Source organism: Anas platyrhynchos, chromosome 3 (assembly GCF_047663525.1).
Source record: "Anas platyrhynchos isolate ZD024472 breed Pekin duck chromosome 3, IASCAAS_PekinDuck_T2T, whole genome shotgun sequence".
Lineage (NCBI taxonomy): Eukaryota > Metazoa > Chordata > Aves > Anseriformes > Anatidae > Anas > Anas platyrhynchos.
Window position 1 is genome coordinate 57143378 of NC_092589.1, and position 20737 is coordinate 57164114.

The window sequence follows — 20737 nt, forward strand, 5'->3', positions numbered from 1 at the left end:
CTTCAGACAGCCTTAATTATAAGCAATGCAACCTGTCTCTTAAACAAACTGCAACAACAAAAAAATCTACTGGAATTTGTCTGAGTCCTCACTGGGACTTGCTCTTTGAATAGAGCTAGGAAAAGGAGGTGGAAGAGATACCAAAAATTGTTTTAGAGTTGCTTTTTTTAGTTACATATTTAGTTTAAAAATGTAGTATTGATTTGCACCCTGTCAGAGAAATGCTGTACTCTAGAAGAACAATTCTTCAGGGGTTTTCCAGAGATGTAATAAGTCTTGTATAGATCTGCTGTTGAGCAATAAATGATCATAAGAGGGATTTTCTTGACCCTCATCTGTGACTAAAGTCACATTTTGAAAAATGAGATGAGGAGTAAGTCATAATAGAAGAGACCAGCATTTTAGGTTTCTTGGGTTGTTGATTTTAAAATAAATTGAAGGTTAAAACAGACATTCTTAATCTCAATAGCACTTTTTGTGACATCTGGAGTTAAAAGAGGCAATGTTTACATAAGCTCAATTATAAGACAGAGGGGCAAGGAAAGCAGTTTGGCAGTAGCTGAGCTATTAAAATTTGCCACACTCTTTTCATTGTGGCAGTTCACAAACATTTCCTACTGATATTTCCTCATTTTGGATAAGGTATAACTACAACAGAAAAAGGATCGCAAAAGCTTGCTTAAATTAGTGATTGTTGTGGGATGGGACCATGCCTGTCAGTCTTGCTTTATTGAGTATGCCATATGTGTGATGTTGAATTTTACAGGAACCAGCTACTGCACGTCCCCTTCAAACACTACCAGGTGAACTGCTCTGACTGGCTGCTGAAAGTGATCTGTGGTGTAGTGGACGTTCGCACTGTTTACGCTTCCCACAAGAAGGCAAAAGCCTGCCTTATCTCTCGGATCAGCTGTGAGCGAGCCGGTGCCCGGTTTCACATTCGAGGGGTCAATGATGATGGACATGTGTCTAACTTCGTTGAGACAGAGCAGGTAAGCAAATGTATCCAATAGCCTTGAATAATTCACTCCACTCTAGTTTAGCTGGGACAGGGTTTCCAACAAGAACTAAAGGAGTTCAGCATTTTTTCCCCCAAGACTATTTAAAATATTATTGCACAACAGGCCTATTTATGCCCATTAAGCATTTCTTTGCAATCTGTTCCTTTTCTGTATTTCTGGCCTTTCCATGCACAGCATTTTCATTCATACTCTTGATTTTTTCCTGAATGTGCAAGTCACGGCCATTTGATACTGTGGTGAAATATAAACATGGGTTTTTGAATTACTCAGAGAGCTGTGGGTGTTAATTCATGTGAAACCAACATGTGTAACAAGGAGGTTCTTGATTACAAGAGACCTGCTTAGAAGTATCAGTCATGAGGCCCATGTGTTAAACAAACGGGTGTTTTAAAAGCTATTCCAGAATAAACGTCATGCTTTTATACATTCTATGTATGTTTTAAAGTAGTGTTTTACTAAAATTTGTCATTCTTCCCATGCTAGAGGACATTGGCGAAATGTTCTCCCAGTGCTCAGATATATCATACCAGGCAGGAGAAAGCTGCCCAGAGACAGAGCTGTGGTCGTTAGGAGGAAAGTCATCTTTGGCCAGTAAAGAAAACAGAGGAAAAACACAATCTTCTCACAGTCAGGCAAATTTCAGTGCAACTCATTTTGGAATGGACTTTGCTTTATATGCCCCTTTAATTTGTGGGTCAGTTCCCTCAGAGAGAGATGGTATGGCACAGGTTTTGTAATTTTTTGGTAGAAACCTTATTTCCAGATGAGGCTGAAATATATGGGTGAAATACACCCAGCAGGCTCCCTTGATTGGCAGAGCAAAGCAAAATAACACAGAGGTTGTTGGTTTTACTGTACATGGTTTAGCTTACTGCTTTGAAAATGAACAAAAAGCACTGGACCTTGGAGAATCTGAAATCTTTTGTGCCAGCTGAAATGAGTGGTTTCCTTTTTGAACAGAAACAGAAATTACTAGCAGTCAGAGCCATCATACTTAATATACAGAAATAGATGTCTCCATAAGTGGAATAGATAAATGGCTGGTAGGAGTTCTCCACAAAGGGCAAGGATCTGCTTATAAAATTTAGTTTTCAGTGTCTTCTGGGCAGCTCTACAAAACCGTGTATGTAGCATAATATATTTTTCTATATGTTTGTGTCTATATATGTGTGTACAGGTACAGTTGAAGTAGATTACTTAGGGGAGGCTGGTAAAACCTGTCTATGTGACATGGTTGAGTGAGGCATACAGATTCTTAAGCTAGCTGTGTCTTTACTTGTTCCAGGAGAGCTAGAGCTGGGTCACTGTAGGACTGTCTGATTGCTGAGGTTGATGACCTGTCTCCAAAGTGTCCCTCCTGGAGCACTAGTGTTTCCTCGTGGCATTGAGCGAGTGTAGCAGCTCACGCAGTTCTGTCACTTATATATCCCTTCTTTTCCTGCTTTGCCTGCGTTTTCAGTAGGCTGGCCTGGCTGCTTTCTACTTAGTGTTCAGGCTTCCATGACTTGTGCTTGTTGGATGCCAAACTCTTCCCCTGCAGCGTTTGGGTCTCTAATGCCAGCCAGGGAATTCTCTGCTAACAATTCTCTTTTGTGCCTCTGCTCCAAAGAAACTTCAAGTTGACTCCTGCAGCATCTACATCTTTGTAGAAAGTCATTTCAAAACACACTGGGAGATGCAGATAGGTCTGCTCACCAAAAAGTGGAATTTTCCTCTAGGACTTGGAAACAGAAGAAAGGATGTGTGCCATTTAACTAATAACTTCGTACAGTCTGCTATTTTAGTTGAGTGCCTTCTCACGAGCATTAGTGCAAAGTGCATTCCACAGGATCTGAAGAATGTTCTCGCACTGAAATGCAAAGGAAAGAAAATGTTAAAGAAGGTTGTCAGCTTTCTTTTAAGTCAGTCTCACATTTGTGGCCCTACAGTTAACAGTTGTCTAATTATAGGAAGTACTTCTGCAATCCTGCTCACGGGTTGGGTCAAAAGTTGCTCATTCTATTGAACTACATTCTTGGAGTACATTATGTTGCAAATGATTAGCATGAAAAGTAAGTTGGCCTTTGCATCACAGCAGAAACCCTGAGGATTGGCTCCTGGTGAAAGGCAAAGCAGCACTTGGTTGCTAATGCTTCCCTTTGCTGGGGCTGGATCAAATTCTTCACGGGAGCTGCTGTGCTTTGTTCCAGTTCAGCCAGGGGCTGCTGTGAGGTGGGAGGACTGAAGGCTTTTGAGCTTTGCAATTGGTTAAAAAAAAGAGCAAGAGTGAAATGGTTGTAGGGTGAACGGCTCGAATAGGTTGAAAATTATCACAAGGCTTTTCAATTTTAAAGGATTGTGTTTTCATTTTTTTTTTGGTGTTGCTTTGTTTTTAAAGAAGAAAATAAGTTTGCTGTTGCTAGTGGTGATAAACACTAGCTCTACCAAGCTAAATGTCCTAAGAAAGCAAAGCTGGGCTAACCACCGGGATGCCTGAGATCTAGTTCAAGCTGGCACCCTCTTAGCTGAGGAAGGAAGAGTCCTAGAATAAACTCTCTCCTACTTTCATAGTAGACTACTGACTAATCGCCTATGAGGTAATATCTTGGCTGCATAACATTTTGTTTCCATTTGCTGGGGCCTCTACAGTATAATGGCATGCTGGCTGTGTGCTTTCAGGGATAAATAGCACCCTAGGATTTTGAAAAGCCAGGACTTTTCCCCCCTTTATAGGAATTACTTCTAACATTTTTACTGTTTTTAGAAGAGGGAGAAACAATTAGTCTTATCTCCAGGCAGCTCTTTTATGCATGGATGGTATGCTTTTGTCTCCCACTGAGTTAGCCTTGTGGCATTTCAGCTCTGCAATGAGTCATTTTTTTGTGGGCTCACTGAACTGCTGTGACTCAGAGTGTTTGAGAAGAAGGGGGAAAAAGTTAAATATCTCACTTCACTTTTGCTTTTCAAAATAAAGCACCAAAACAAAGAGAACCAACAACCCTCTACCAGTGGATCTCTTGATCATTTGGCTTGCTTCTTTACAAAGAAAAAAAAAAAAGAAAGGAAAAAAAAGCAGGAAAGACAAAAATAAAGCATGAAGGGAGGGCTTTTTGGAAATCCCTGTGATGTGTACTTCCAGCTTTGTTGCCAGTTTTAGAAGGGGCTGCCATTCTATTACAAAGTGCAGTGTTGCAGATAATCCTCAAGTAAAGTTGTAAAATCAGTTTCCCAGTGATAAGTTAATAAATTTTTGCTTTGTTCATGTTTGAGAGGTACCTGCTGACAACAAAGTTTTCTTTCCAGGATTTCTCCTTTCCCATCACCTCCGCATCTGCTGAGTTGAGACTGTATCACATTCTTTGAATTCTTCTCTGCTGATAACCTTGAGAAGGCATGCTTTCCTCATTTAGTTGTGTGCCTGTCACTGTTTACATTTCTTCTCCTTCCCCAGTTATCCTCCAAAGAGTGGGGGTAAGCTCTTAATATCTTAGCATATGACGTAAGGGGAACAACTCTAATTTAACGAAGATTAATGAATGCTTTCATTTGTTCTCCCCTTCATGGAACTGTTTGATGAAGCATTTAAAATGGAAACCTTGACAGACATCAAAAAGAAATCCCATGAATTGGATTAACTTTCCCTTTATACCAGTTTGAGAAAAAGTGTTGGACGCTGATTAAGAAAAATGATCCCCATTTCACAATAACTCTTAGAGCATGTTGGATAGCTCTCCAGGAGAGGAATGGATGCAATCATGTGGTTAATTTATTTTCTGGATCCAGTCTTACTGTGGCCCCAGGCAGGACAAAGAAGATTATTTTGGCAAGTATATCATTGGATCCTGTGGTCTGAGTTAAAGGGACTCATGGAGAGGTATGTTTAGGCCATCTGTTATCCATGCTCTTTGTGAGTTGTGTGGCAGAGCTGGAGATCTCAGAAAAAAAGCCGTGCAAGCATGTGTTTTGTCTGTATCCCTTGAATATGTGATGAATTCTGCCACTAGAAGTTGTGATTGGATAATTGTTTCCTTCTAATGAAGCTGGATGACAGATAGAGGTTGGTGAATATATTATCCTGAGCAATGAACAGGAGCAGCACACTGGGATTAGAACAATGGCTAGATGAAATAGATACTACCTTTGACCAAGAAGCAAACAAGCAGTACCTGTACCTGAAGCATGAGCTGTCATTGTGTACCAGCAGAGGTGCTTGGATCAGAGGAGTGAGGTCTGCCCCTATACAACTGAATATAAAGGGTGAGAAACTTGTCCTCCTCAGTTATCAGCACCCTTTAGGGTCAGAGGAAGAAGCCACAGAAAGAATCTAAGATGGCAGGAGTCAAAAGAAACACATGGCAATTTCTAACACCACAGGTCAGAGGACAGGGAATTTATTATCAAGGCAAAGAGGTCCTCCACATGGGTTAAGCATCCAGTTGCTATTATGTTGTCTGATTGGAAACTGCAAGAAACGTGTCTGAAAATCCATCCAGCTAAATGGATTGGATTGTTCTGTGGGCCAAGCCCTTTGAGATCAATGAAGCAGTCCTCCTTCAGTGTTTTGAGGATTTGATGGAAATTAACCTTCTCCCTGGGACAGGTAGGCAACAGCTTGCTGTCATTTTGGAGGTAAGACAAAAGATAAGATTCCATAATTGGGTAGTTCTTTGAAGCCTAAGGACAAAGACATAACGTTAGCAGTATGTATCAACCCTAATGGCAAAGTGTTGTCCAAAATGTAGGTGATTGTTGTTGAATGCTTAGAGGAAAACCCATGTGATCTTCTTGGGTGTATTTTGTGTCTGTGACTTAAGGAAAATAGAGGACAGGAAAATTCTGGAAATAAACAGTTGTTTAAGAAGGAATAGTTTCTTTTATTAAAGCACTGTTCATCTTCTGCCTTAGAATAAGAGAAAATACGAGAAATGGAACTGCCAGGGCACAGGGCAATAAAGTCAAAATCAGAATGACGAAAAATGCAGAACTGACAGATGTGTGGTTGTAGAAAACAGCATGAATGATCAAGGGTTGGAAGAATAAGATAAAATAAATTCTATACTTACCCATGCATAAATGTTAGAATTACATAAGCAACAGAGTTGAAATCTTTTATTTATAAGTGTAATTTTAACCTGGATGTATTATCAGTGCTAATTTAAGAGTTTAAAAAGTGTGTTTTATTATAGTGTATATAGGTGTTAAGACAATGTCTGTTTCTGAACTGGGAAGCCTCCTTCGTCTTGGTCTTTGAACCTGCTCCGTTAGGACGTCTGCTGGTGGGATGGTTCTTGCCACTGTTATTGTTAGGGTCAAGGGGTGTGCATAGCAGAACGCAGTGTCAGGATCAGGGGTCATGTTCCTTGTAGTGGTGAATGAAGGACAATGGATATTGCTGAAATTCAGGGAAGGTTTGCGCAGTTGTAATGCCTAATAAAATGTTTACAGTCTGTTTAGGAAGGAATGACTTGCAAAAATGGTGTTACCCTCCCACTCATTAAAAAAATACTAGGTCTTTTTCCAACTCACTAGCAGCTTTGAAGAAAATAACTTTCGATTCATCTGGGTCACAAGAATGAGGTGAGAGAATTGTGGAAGACCACAGAATTGCTCCAGAGAAAAGAATGAGGAGCCCTGTAAAAAAAAAAAAAAAAAAAAAGAAGTGTTAATATGGAGAATTTTCTTGTGAGTGATCTGTACTGAAGAGGCCATGCTCCCAGTTCAAAAACCTCACCTGAATTGCTAAAAGCTACATGTTAATGTGCATAAATATATCACTTTTTAACAAATGCCTTATCATCATGGGGGAGTTCTATATTAGACCTCATCCTGACAGAGGACCTCCATCATTCACATTAGGTTGTGGGCATCGTGTTTTTACGTGACGGAAATGATTCACACATAGTTGGAATAAATTTTTTTTCGGTTCTCCAATGGACAACTTAATAGAGCAGAAAACAGAAGAGGTAATGGGTGAGAAACAGTGAACAGAAAACGCGAATAATAATAGAAACAAACATCTGTTATATCTGACAATGTTGAATCACTGGTAAATGGAACTATGAGCAGAATGTAAATTCTATTAATGCGGAAAAGCAGAAATGTTTGGTCAGTATTTTTCTTCTGCATTTGGCATAAGGAAGGCAGGAGATGTACTCACGGTCTATAAACTGTGATGAAATACTTGCCATTAAAATATAGCCCAGGAAGATGTTAAACTTCAGGTATTAAAATTAGAATTATTGTTATTTCAATCAGTAGGTCTAGAGAATTTGCAGCTGAAACTTTAAAAAGAGATGGCCAAAGAGATATTTGAGCTGTCAAGTTTTCAGTTAGTTGTGGAAACCAGGATGCTCCAGAAGATTGTAAGGAAACTGAACCTGTGGTAAGCTGTTTGAGTGGCCAGATTGTACTTCCTGTGAAGCTTTGCCTGTAGTCATCATCGTCAAGTGTTAAGATTTTGTTTCAACTCATCACTAAGGTGATTATTGTCAAATTTTGAAGCGAGCCAGTCTTATCTGGTCTTTGTGTAGATTCAAGACCAGATCCTTGCTTAGTATGAGTCAGGAAAATGCTGGGGCTGTCAGCGGAATGGCACAAATTTACTTTACCTTAGAGTTGTCTCCTGAGGGTCCGTGGCTGCACATGAAATGATGATTCAGTGTTCAGAAGTCACTGACTCACCTTGTGACAGCCTGTCTCAGTGAGGAAATGAAGAAGAAGAAGGTGGGCCTGCTCACTCCTCCAGCAGTCCTGCAGGATGGTCATGGAGCCAGGAGCTGGCCTTGATGGTCCTTGTGGGTCTCTTCCAGCTCCGGATATTCCAGGATTTCGATTCTGTTGTCTCTTCTGAGCACAGAAATGCAAAGGAAGAGTGTTGCCATGGTAATTAGTTCTTGCATTCAGGTACAGGCAAATTTAAAAAAATTTTGCCATGAGAGTGTATTTTAGACCCATATTTCTGAAGCTGTGAGGTAGGCCTCGCAAGGAAGCTTCTGTCAGCAACAAATTAATGTGAAGCACCTGCCCTCTCTTCCAGGAGTTGTAGGAGGATGAGATGCAACATAGAAGAGTTCTTAATTCCTTGGTGTGAGGTGAAAAACATACAATTTTGCAGTACATCTGGGCTAGCTGTCATTCGAACACTGTGTTCTTGGCAAAGCCACTTAAACCTTTCATCTTAGTGAAATCGGGGCAATTGTGAGTGCTCTGCAAAAATACTGTGAAGATTAATTAGATAAAACTGTGGCAGGATATTTAAATATTTAAATACCTACCTCTCTAATGTAAGTACATACTTCTTTTCATATGTGTAGCTTTAAAAATTGTACATTGGGAGTAACATCAAGGTCGAGGTTCAGGTAAATGAACCTCGTTTTTCTTGAGCCACCCAACCAGAACACCTAGTGGCAAATCCCAAAGCACAAGCCCCAGTAAAGTGGTATGGGAGCCCATTTTCATGCTCTTTTCTATTTTTGGGGGATACCAGCCAGCTGGCAGCTGTTGTGCTAAACGATATGATGCAGTTGGAGAAGCAGCTACCTGGGTGACCTGTATGGATACCATGCCTCGCCGGGGCTGCAGAAGACTCGCTGCGATGTAGGAGATAACAGAGATGCGTATCGTGTGTCGCCTGTGGAAAACAGCCAGGATTCCACTGCTAAGTATAGGCCAGGAGAGAGAGCCAGGCTTTGCACAGTTGCTCTGTGGTTATGCCCTGTCTGAAGATAGTACCTTTTGTGCTAAGTTAACATGTAATGCAGTGCTTTGCTTGGGGGTGGCAGAGGGGGAAGGTAAAGGGGAAATTGTCTTTGTACTTCACATGAATTTGATTAGAAATCAGTTTGTTAGCTGTGATCATAAAAAAAATATAAAGGGAGAGGTTGAAGTCTGGTCTGGGAATAAAATGGAGAGTTTGGAGCCTCTCACTAGAAACCTTGTTGAAGAGAAATAGATCACATACTGTTCGCTGTATCTCAGGATGGGAGTGGCAAAGCTGCTGGTTTCACTGAGATTTGTTTGGGCACTCTGACATGCAGGACATGCAGTGAAATAAGAAATAGTAAATAAAGCAAGGGATAAGCTTATCCCACACCTGACATTACCCATCACCGGTCACAAGGAGCAATGACATTTTGCAGTTCAATTTTTTGAGGGAGACAGAGGGAGACTATGTCCTGGTCTTCCCGAGTCTCTTCACCGGTAGATCAAATCCATCTTCATCGTGGCTGAAAGATTCCTTCCACATTGCCAGCAGTGGTGTTTTAAATTCTCTCTTATTTCTGGTGAGTAGTGAATTGAATCTGCTGTGATGACATGAAAGCAAATACGGTGTGCTTTGTTCCACTGTGTGTGAGACTATGGAAAAGCGGCTGAGCGGTAAGGGGATACAGTGAGATACACCGTTTACTTTTTTTACCCTTCGTGTTCAGTGTCTTAAGCTGTCACTTGATGAAGGAGACAAAGACTGATAGCTCTAACTGGAGAACTCCTTCAATTTATTTTATTTTTTTCAGACAATTTACTTGGATGATGACGTCTCTTCCTTTGTGCAGATCAGAGGTTCTGTTCCACTGTTCTGGGAGCAACCAGGGCTTCAGGTAAACAACTAAATCAAAAAGCCTACCTTGCTTACCTCTCTTGCTACTTATAATTTAGAAGTTTCATAGAATTTATGTACTTTTTAAAATAAGATGCAGAGCTCATTCTTTGAAAATGCTGAACTACTTCTTTTTAGGTTTACTTTGTAAGAAATTATTCATGCTTAGGTAAACAGGAGAAAAAAAGAAAAAACAAACAAAGAAAGAAACAAACACCAACAGGCAAATAGCTATAGTTATTGAGGTTTAACATTTTCATGTGTTTGTGTGCCTCTGCAGGAAAGTCTATGTAAGGGACTGTGTCTTGATGTCCTAAACTGCAGGTTACAGCAATGCCTTTGTAGTATTTTTTTATTTGATTTGGAATAACCTTTCATTCTGAAACGCCTGGTTAGCAGGAACATTCTGCTATTTCATGATACTGACCTGCAGAATAAAATCGGAGTCTCTATCGATACCAGGAGTACTTTAACTTCAAGTAAAGTATAATGTTTGGGTGGTGTGTTTGCTAGATTTTGATCATACAGTAATGATCTGATCTTCTGCAAGACAAAGCTGTAGTGTTTCATCAGGAGATAAATGCATCAACTGTAGCAAATAAGAGTCATCCTAGCATGCTTCATGTTCTCTGAGCAGAGGGATGAGCAACTAGACTGAGTACGCGCATGTATGCATATGTGTTAGTGGAGAGATGTTATATAACTTTTTTTTTCTCTTTAGATTCTTCAAAGATCATTTGATACTTTTTTTTATCGTTAAATCTAGCACTTTAGAACCATTCAGGACTACTGGATTTAGCACAAAAGATGACTAGAAGATCTGTGTTCCCTCTGTTAGCACCATCCAGGGCAATACTTTTTTATAAAGGAGGTTTGTCCCTGTGACTGTGCATGCTTCCTTCCCATCTAGTAGCTGTATCCAGCACTGTTGTTCTCTATGTTACGAAGTCAGAGAGTTTTTTCCCCAAATATTTTTGGCTTGTGTGCAGCATCTTCGGTTAAACAGAATTTTCAACTTTTTAGCAAGGACATGACCTGCATTTTTTCTTAATCTGGATTAGAATATGCAGCTTTCATTTATGTTGGTGAATACTAGTGACTCTTACTCCTTGGATGGGAGTGTGCTGGCACTGGTGGTGAATCTGGTGGTGAAGAATTGCGTAAACCAACCTCATGAAAAATAAAGAAAGATGATGGTGTACAGAAAACAATATGTGATCTTAAAAACAATTAGCAGTGTAGATTGATGGTATGGGATTTTAACCATCAAGTTTTCAAAGGACTGTTCCAATAATTTTTAGTTTCTGTAAATAACAGAACAATGAAATAATTCAGTACACACAGTCCAGGCAAATGGCATAACTGCAGCCTTGTCTGGTGACTGAAGGGCAGGAAGAGTGCTGGGCACACAGCATATTCATGTGATACAGTGTGGGATATTTGCTAGAGAAAGTTGGCAAGGGGATATGATTTATTTGGCCATAAAAAAGATGTGTAGATATCCCTTTGCTTAATAATAATCCTGTTTTCACTTGCAACTGTAAATGTTGTCTAATAAAAGCTGTGGCTTTTGTGTTAAGTATATTATGTGTGTGGGTGTATGGAGTCTGTTAGGGGTATCTGGTGCTGTTAAAGAAATGTTTTCTCTGAAGGAAAAAGGGAGACATCTAGTGATTTAGGACTTCAGCAAATTTCTTTCTTTCCATTATTTAGGTGGGTTCTCATCATCTAAGGCTTAACAGAGGCCTGGAAGCTAATGCTCCTGCCTTTGACAGGTAAGCTTCATTCAACTTTGGCAATAACACAGCAACCTGGTATTTAACCAAGATTCCACAACTTCATGCCTTCCTAGTAAATCCTCAGAGGTGTGAAACATCCCTTATATGATGTAGCCGATCTCCCAGGTGTTGCAGGATTACGTGGGTTTACTTTATTTACTGACTTATTTTTATGTGTTTTCTTTTCCTCCTTCAATGCTAATTGAAACAATCTGGTCTCCTACCTTCTTTCTGAGAAACCTGAGAAATGCTGGGTGGTATGAAAAAGAAAGGTCTGTGTAACCCTTTGTAACATTTCAACAAATGCGAATTTACACTTACAGTATGCAGAGCATGTGTTCTTCTTTACCTCTGTAAGCCAGGCAATTAAAAATTAAACACTGCTTCCAAACCATTCAGGATTTGCTTTTCACTGTTGCACTGCTACACAGAAATAACAGCATGTTATTCTCTAACCAGTGTTGCATGATGCTGTCATGCTGATGGTCTGCTTTACCCAGAGACTGGCTTGTAAACCTTAAGCCATTAAGACTGCGTGGCAGCTGGAAACAGCAAAAAATCCATCTGTCAGCATGATTTCTTGGAATATCTGACTGAAATGCTGTCCTTTAAGGACAAACTCCCATGGACATCAGTGAAAACATTGCCTGAAGGATTTGGCCTATTGGAATATTTCAGCTTTTAAGTGCCAGGTCATGCGGTTCATTTCTGTTTTGTTCTGGTTTTGGCAAATGAGATCTTATGTCCAAGCTAAAAAGTGCTTTTAGATGAGTCCTCTTAATTCCATGGCTCCATGTACTGCAACTTTTACCAAACATGATCTTAGGAACTGTTAATAGTTTTGCAGCACGGAAGGACCCCAGACAGGGACTGGAATCTAAATGGTCTACGTACCATAGCAGTCCCTGCTCCAAAGGGACTTAGTCCGGGTTCTGAAAGCTCTTTTAAGACTCATAAATCCTATTGAATTCAAATGTGTTTGAGGCTCATGATCTTGCTGTCATCTGGTGCCATGTTAAGTTGCTTTGCCAGTTTCCTGAATCTTCATCTTAGAGAGTTGCATTCCACAGCAGAGATAATCCATGTAAGAAGAAAGCAGTGACTTGTTAGTGTCTTCTTTGTGCTTCCCAACAAACTGGGAGTACCTTAGCAAGGAACAACTCTGTAATGCCTTTTAGCTCAGAGTATTTGATCTCCATGATCTCAGTGCAACTGGTGAATGAGTTTCTTCTAAGAAACATGAACGTGAGGATCAGCTCACACTATTCTTTCTTCTCCCTGTACACAGAAAAGCCTCTAGTTTAGGTGATGTTAAGAATCTCTCTGCTTACAGAACTGCAAAAGACAGTCCTTTGGAAATGGACAAAGAACAAGCAACTACTTAGATGGAAACAGGCACTGAGACTTAACAGCCTGCTGCAGTGTGTTGGAGTGGGTTTAGCCTGTTAGATTTTCCATCTGATAGGTTAATGTGTTGAGAAGGCACTGTGAGAGGGGAATGGCAATCTTGTTAGTGGATCTTTTTTCATCCCCTCTTCCTGATAAACCCTTGGGGAGTTCTTCTCATAGTACTCAAGCAGATGACCTGAGTGTCAGCAGGTTTGTTCTTCAGAAATAACGTAAGTGGAGAAACACGATCTTATGGTGTGATCCGAGGTGTGCAAATGTATAGGAGGAGCTGGCATGCAGAGAACTGGCTGCAGAACCAGAAGCACAAACAAGACCAGAGAATACATTTTCCATGTTTCTTGAAACATGTGCTGCTAACTTTTTCTTTAATTTCTCTATTTCCATGTTTTATTGTGGCTTATTTCTGGTTATGGGATTTAAAGACACATGCTATAACATGCGTGCTTGCTGACTTTCTGACACTTGGCCACTCATTGTCACTTTGCAGTATACAATAGCTTTTTATTTGTGTGGGATATTTTATTTTTCTTGTCTATTCTTAATCCATCTTCCTCTTAAGTATCACTGTGGTGGTAGTATGTGGCATAAGATGTCTTTGAGATCTAATTGTTTATTAATAAACTAGCACAGCTCCTGTAGCACATGCATACAAAATTGAAAAGAATGTGCTGAGGAGAGAATGGGTGCCTCTGTATCTGGCTAAAAGCTCTTGACTTGGGAGTCTCTAAGTGTCAGGCTGGCGATACATGCCAGACGAAATATCACTTTATGCTTTTCCTGTTTGTGTTTGTCCTGAAGGATCTGGACCAGGCCACTTGGCTAAAGGGACGTTTGGTCTGATCCACTGTAGCAGTACTTCCGTTTAATAACATTCCTCCATAATTAAAAGTAAGCTGCGAGTGACTATTTCAGGGTTGCAGTAGCTCAGAAATACTTGAGCCCTGTCACCTATGAGATGTTCGCGCCTCTCTGTCCATTACACTGGAGTCCTAGACCTCATTGCTGCCACTGGCTCTTTGTTGGCTCATCCCTAAGATGCAGGACAATCCCTGTTGGAACATGTTTTCCTCTCTGGTTGTCTTTCCTGTGCAGCCTCCAGGCTGAGAGCCAAGAGGTGGGTGCACGCAAGGACAGTATCAAAGCTAACAGTGACATAAAAGGTCTGGGGCCTGCTTTCTAAGATGCTTCTTTATTTGTAGCACAAAATACCGTGTTCCTTCATTTCATACTTGCACAACTTGCACTTGAATAATTGATTGCAAGGAAACTGAGGAAGATGTCGATAGCTGCTGTGGCTGAAACCTGCTAGATGGAACAACCATCTAGCCAACCATCATTCCACCAGATCTCCAGTTCTGTGGTTTGCAAAAGGTAGCAGGCAGTGTTCCATACTTTTGCTCTGTATGTTCTGTACTTACTGTGGTTACTTTTGCTGTAGGCATATGATCCTTCTGAAAGAGCAGTATGGAAAACAAGTGATTGTTAACCTGTTGGGAAGCAGAGGAGGAGAGGAGGTGCTTAACAGAGCTTTCAAGGTAAAAGCAATTTTTATTTATTTACTTATTTTCGTTAAACTGCTGACTTCTGGAGCCTCCGTATTCTGTTCCCTTTCTGGACAAGTACATGATGAATACTACATCTGAAGAAATTATGTTCTCTCTTTACTAGATATTAGATACAGGAGAATGATGCTTCATAGTCTCAGGGGCTTGATTTCCAGCATTTTCTTCTTGCTTATTTCCTCATATGTTTGTAGACACTCTCTTCAACCAGACTTTTTTTTTTTTTTTTTAATAAACAAACAAACAAAGCCCTAAATGTCCTAAGAAGTAGTGCACATTTGGAAAAATGAATTTTGGTCAGCTTTGTCATAGTACATGTATGTAGACACCAATGCAGTGAGCTGTAGTCAGGTGCCTCATGGGATTGTCAGAACTAGCACTGGGATGGGTTGCCCAGGGAGGTGGTGGTGTCACCGTCCCTCGGGCTGTTCAAGGAGAGGTTGGACATGGTGCTTAGGGACATGGTTTAGTGGGTGACATTGGTGGTAAGGGGGTGGTTGGACCAGGTGATCTGGTGATCTTGGAGGTCTTTTCCAACCGTTATGATTCAATGATTCTCTGAACTGCTTTTTGGCCAGTCCCTGACCCTACTTTACTAAGAAGAAGCTCTGACTGTAATGGCAAACAGCTCTCTAGTACTGGTTGTGATGGGGACTAACTGCCACAGCACCAAATCACAGCCTGGTGTATATTGAGAGAGGTTTTCCTTCCCTCTAAATGTCCCTAGGCACAACTAATACCTGAAAGCATCTGTGTTGTCTTTTCAGGATGTCAGGCGTTGTAGAATTAAAGCTGCACTGAATTTTAGTGCAGGATGGCCAGATTTTTAAAACTAACGTGTGCTTGAAGCTAGGGATTTTCACTCAGTAGGATTTGTGCAAGTGCACAGCTGCCTGCATCTGCCTGGAGGCTGCTCCTAAGTGCCTAATTGCTTTAGAAGTCAGACCTAGATACTTTGGAGTATATCTTACAAAGAATAATATGAAGGATGTTTATAAGTACACACCTATAGTAAGTGTTACATTTATTTATCATTGGTAAAGACTGATACAACAGTTCTGAGTTCAAATGTTTACTCTGTGAAATTACGCAAAATGAAAATTTTTAAGTTATAGTTACTGATTATTTTACCTCTCTGTTTGAACAATGTACTTGACACAAGGAGCATTTTAATGGCAGTTTTTCTGTGTGACCATTTCCTCCTCTTCTGAAAGAGCGAGTAGGAATCACCAGCTTCCCCACTGAAAAATGACTCAATCAAGGTGCCCCCTGTATGGAATACGGCCACAGACAGTGGCTGAAGTTAGTGAGCCAGTGAGGAAGGTACAGAAATGAAGTCGGGTCCTAGCTTCTGATTTCAGCTTTTTACTGAATTTCTGCTTGATGCAGCTAAGCCTCGATAGCCTATTGGTTTTGTTCTCTTTAAAATAGTTGTTATAGTTTATTTTGGAAAAACATTGGAATTTAGTGGTAAGAGATGATAAGTAAAACGTTGAAATAACTATAAGGATACAAACCTGGCATTGCTTGAAAATTTAATACCAATATTTTATCAGATATTTTAGTTCTTAAAAACAGTGTTCTGGTCATTATCATACAGCCTGAAATTAAGTCAGAAATAGGACATTTCTGGAGTAAACACCTTGCATTCATTCATTTCCTTTAAATAAAGATCTTTAAAAACAAAAATCAATAAAAAATTGTTAAACTTTATACTTTAAAAAAAAAAAAAAAAAGAAAGCACTTTCTTGGATGAAAAGGGTTAGATTGACTTCATTGGGAAGTGAAGATTTGCACCAACTGAATCTGACCAACTCATAGTCTTTTCTTTACCTTTGTGATTTAATGAATGAATTATTAGAAAGCATATTTATTTTTTAGTTTGATTTTAAACAGCTTAGTTTAAAAGTAAATAAATTATAGGGAAATCACCAGGAATTAAAACTTTTCTTCTTTCCTGTCATTAGTTTATTTCTTTGTTTCCCCATCTTCCCTTGTATGCTTGTATTTTTTACTCTTCTCCCAAAGGTTGCTGCAATCTTAACATGCCTTATATGAGTTGGTTCCAAATATCAAAATATTCTTGCAATTACTGACAGTGCTACTGAGTTCACATGCTCAGAATGCCTGCACTACCATTAGGTTATGCGACAGAAGCAAACGAAAAAATTGGAAATCCCCAGCTTAACTTCAGTTGTTACACAAATCAACTGTTACCAGGCCAGACATCAATAGTGTTCCCAGTAATGCTGTTCTTCTTACAAGCATCACCCATAACAGATGTAATTATGTTTACAGTAAAAGCACTGCTGTAGTGTACACCATGATTTACACTGAGGGTAAACGCATTGCTGGTGGCTCTAGCAGTGAGTTGGGGTGTTGACAGAAACAAAACAAATTCCAAAAGTGTTTTCACTTTTGTAAAGTGTAATAAAATATATTTTACATTTTCCTCTCCAAACATCACACAACACCTTTAGATTTGTTTCTGGAGGGAAGGTTAAAGGGCTAACTCGATACAATTACACTGGTGTAACTGCTGCACCTACACTCTTAACATAATATCAGAGTGGTTTTTGGTCTTAGTGGTCTAAGTGGAAAAAGGATCCATCTCTTGAGATGAGAACATGCAGATGGGAAGGGCATAGACAAAGGTTTATATAGTTAGAGTTAAAATAACAATTCTCACTGGCTTTGCCACGAAGAGCAGGATGTATTATTGTCGTATCTGTTACAGATACATTAATGAAATTTGTGGTGATTACGGAAATGCATGTGAGATCATAGAAATAGGAGATGAAATAATGAGGCTATTTATGTCTCTTCTTTCACTTTTGTGGTTTACCACAAAATTTTATAATGTTTCTTGGGACATCATTTCTCTCTTATTTCCTCCCCAGTCACACTCCACCTAAATTTAGGGCCACATTTTCTCATGTCTTGACACTTATGGAATGGTTACAAAATAAACCTGTGCATGGTTATGTTCACATACCTTAAGAAGCTCTGGATATCCTTCCTATCAGGGCCTTTGTCCTGAGTTGGCCCAAATCACCACTATTTTTGTACAGAGGTAGTAGGCCACTGCTGCAGGGCTGCCACCAGCCAGGGCACAGACAGCAGCAGTTCTGAGGCAAACTTTGCAGCTACAGTTCGAGTTCCCTTGCAGGAAATTTGGGGTCTAACAAACCAGTTTACTTTCAGAAAGAAAACAAATAGGGAATTTTCACTGCTGTTTCCATATCTGGTATTTCAAACTTCCAACTTGTCAAAACTAAAACTGTGGTAAACTGTTGGAGTTTACCAACAATGAAAAGCATGCTGGCATCAATCCTTATGCTGTGGCTTGAGCAGGATGTGTTCTTCTTTCAATTTTTAAACAGAAACTGCTATGGGCCTCTTCTCATGCAGCAGACACTCCCATGATAAACTTTGACTACCACCAATTTGCAAAAGGTGGGAAAGCTGAAAAACTGGAAAATTTACTGAGGCCTCAACTGAAGTTGCACTGGGAAGACTTCGGCATCTTTGCAAAGGGCGAGAATGTAAGTCCACGGTGAGTGTACCCCGCCTCTGTGTCTAAGCATAGCCAGGCAGCATCACCCCTCCTGGCCTTCCCTGGTTCATCATTGTGTTTGGACCGTGAACATAAATGACGATCTTGAAATATAATCTTGAGATAAAGTGTAGTCTTAGTGCTAAATAGATTATTTATCTGAAAAGCATCTGCATTGTTTAGAATGTGGAAAATTGCCAGTACGTGCATTTGCTGACACTGTGTTGCAGACGTAGTCAAGATATGTAATGGAATACACTGTGCTTGCACTGTGAAATTGTGGGTGGGAATAATCAGGCTGAACACTTGATGATCTTGTTCAATCAACTCGTGATTAGATGCTATTTTTAAAAATATACCTTTTTTTTTTTTTCCCCTCTCTCCTCTTTTGTTTGGTTACTGAAGTCTGCAGACAGGGACTTTTCGAATGAATTGTTTGGACTGCCTGGATCGTACTAACAGTGTACAGTCCTTCGTTGCACTGGAGGTGAGTTTGTCACAGGACCTTTCTTGATGCCCCATGCTGTGTAAGTTGTCAGTTCCACAGGGAAGACAAGAAAGGGGGCACAAGCCTCAGTGACACAAGTCTTTCTTGCCAGCTCTGTGTTACAGAATGATGTTGGCTGGAATACTTAAACTGAGAATAAAAAGCAAAAACATATTAAAAAAAAACGTTTTGTTTTTGTTTTTCTGCACCAAATCTAGGTCCTGCTTACTCAATTAGAGAGCCTGGGATTGAACTCTAAATCTATAGTTGAGCGCTTTGTGGAATCGTACAAAGCAATGTGGACTCTCAACGGTCATAATCTGAGCAGAGTGTTTACTGGCAGCCGTGCCCTAGAGGGAAAGCACAAGGTAAAGAAAAATGGCAAAGCTGTTTCCTCAGAAGTGACTGTAAGGAAAAACATCTGATTTACTCTACATTGTCACTTGTGCTGTTGCTCTTGGTCTGATGTAGGTTGGGAAACTCAAGGATGGAGCCCGGTCTGTGTCTCGTACCATTCAGTCAAACTTTTTTGATGCAGTAAAGCAGGAAGCCATCAAGCTGCTACTCATGGGTGACTTCTTCAGTGAGGAATATGCAGACAAAGGCAAAATGCTTATGGACCACACTGCACTGCTGGGTAAGGCCAGTGTAAACCCTCCAGTTTTCTTTGTGTCTGTTTTTGTCTGTCAGATATAAGCAATTGCATCCTTTTGAGAAAATAAAAATAAAATAAACTACTTTAAGGACTTCTGACCAGGCTAGAGAGCCATGACAGTGCTAGTTTTGAAGATGTGATGTGAGACTCTGCTACTCTTCACCTTTACCCCCGCTCTAAATTTCTTACGGCTTGGATTTAAGTCATAAGCTGTGGCATGCTCAATCTCTGTAGGCCAAACTGATAAGGCTAAGGGAGGAAAAATAATTTGTTAGGTCACTGCTGGAAGAAGTGCTGGAAAACATACTGAAAGTGAGTGACCCACCTTTCACAGATACAACTGCTTTGATAGGGTGCCTGGTTTCCAGAAGAGGAATTGATGGCATCAGCCCCAATTATCTTAGAGTTACTGCCATTGCCACTGGAGTCAGTCTTTAGCTTTTGCGTTGTTGCCGCTAGGGTAATGTAATTACTTCACAGTGACTTACATGTCACTGCTGGCTGTATCCTTCCTTTCCTTTTGCAGCACATTTTTGTTTTACATGCCCTTTTTCTCTCTCCCCTCTTCCATCAGTAACTCCAAGTATTTTGAAGGCCATGTCAGAGCGTCAGTTCGAATTCACAAGCTTCAAGCGTGTTCGTGTTGCCATGGGGACCTGGAACGTGAACGGAGGGAAGCAGTTTCGAAGCAACATCCTTGGTACCAGCGAGCTGACAGACTGGCTGCTGGATTCTCCTAAGCTCTCCGGAGTTTCTGAATTTCAGGGTAAGACATTGTTATAAATGGCTCAGTCTTCAAAATAGGATTATAATCAAAGTTTATAATTTATTAAAGGAATAGAGGTAAGCAAACAGCGCTGCATGTACCGGAAGTCTCTGCTCCACCAGGATGCACACCAGTTACATCAAGCAGCTGATTTTTATGCTCCTAGACTAATACATATTCATTACTACTTCTAAAAATAATAGGTTATTATAATTAGCTTCCGGGGTCCAGTCCCTCCTACTGGAGCATGCGCATCAGTCTCGGGTGGTCCCCCTGGGGGTCTCTAGGGGTCTTTCATGCTGAAGGCTCGTAGTCTTCCTCTCCAAGTTTTTTCTTGTCCTTCCCCTTTGTACTCCTTGGCAGCATGTCAAAAGCTTACACAGTGTCCCCTGCAAGTTTTGTCTCCTAGCTGTCTTTCAGCTTCTTTTTTCTTCTCCTTAATCTCCTGGCCACCTGGCCAGATATTAGGGGCTTGCATAGTGTCCCATTCAGAAGCCATAACAGTCACTATTTGTTATCAGTTGTTCTGAAACAGACATCAGAGACTTCAAAGAAAGAACATACAAACACAAATAGCTCTCTTATTGACACTTCACAAGTAGTTAAAACATTCGTCACAGGCCATTCACAGGGACAGTCACATCTATAGCAATGCTAAATCAACCACAAAGAAGACAAAAAAGGCTGTAAGTGTTCGAAATAAAAGTTCAGAATAACAAAAGCAAATAGGCTCATGGATTTGAGGAATATTTCTGAAGATTTGGTAATTTGACTGTAATGAGGGGGAGACTGGGACACTGGGAGGAAAGGGAAGAAATGTTCCATACTGACACAAATCAGATGAACATATATAACAACTTCAAAGTCAAAATGCACAATAAATACTTGCATTTATAGGAACAGCAAGTTGGGACACCAAATTGGAC

The 20737-nt window shown here is 40.3% G+C and overlaps 1 protein-coding gene across 8 annotated transcripts in view; it reads left to right on the forward strand.

The window, feature by feature from the left end:
- Positions 1-20737, forward strand: part of SYNJ2 (synaptojanin 2) — a 70120-nt gene that overhangs the window by 24597 nt on the left and 24786 nt on the right. For 3 of the 8 annotated variants that reach the window (XM_072035947.1, XM_072035946.1, XM_072035948.1), the window contains 10 exons: positions 767-992; positions 9515-9598; positions 11311-11371; positions 11590-11647; positions 14224-14320; positions 17731-17903; positions 18309-18390; positions 18609-18758; positions 18862-19027; positions 19620-19811. In XM_072035947.1, coding sequence (XP_071892048.1) covers positions 767-992; positions 9515-9598; positions 11311-11371; positions 11590-11647; positions 14224-14320; positions 17731-17903; positions 18309-18390; positions 18609-18758; positions 18862-19027; positions 19620-19811 — 1289 coding nt within the window. Of the gene's footprint in view, positions 1-766; positions 993-9065; positions 9284-9514; positions 9599-11310; positions 11373-11589; positions 11648-14223; positions 14321-17730; positions 17904-18308; positions 18391-18608; positions 18759-18861; positions 19028-19619; positions 19812-20737 lie in introns of those variants that run through there. The other 5 variants (XM_027454406.3, XM_072035949.1, XM_038177450.2 and 2 more) reach the window with 4 other exon arrangements.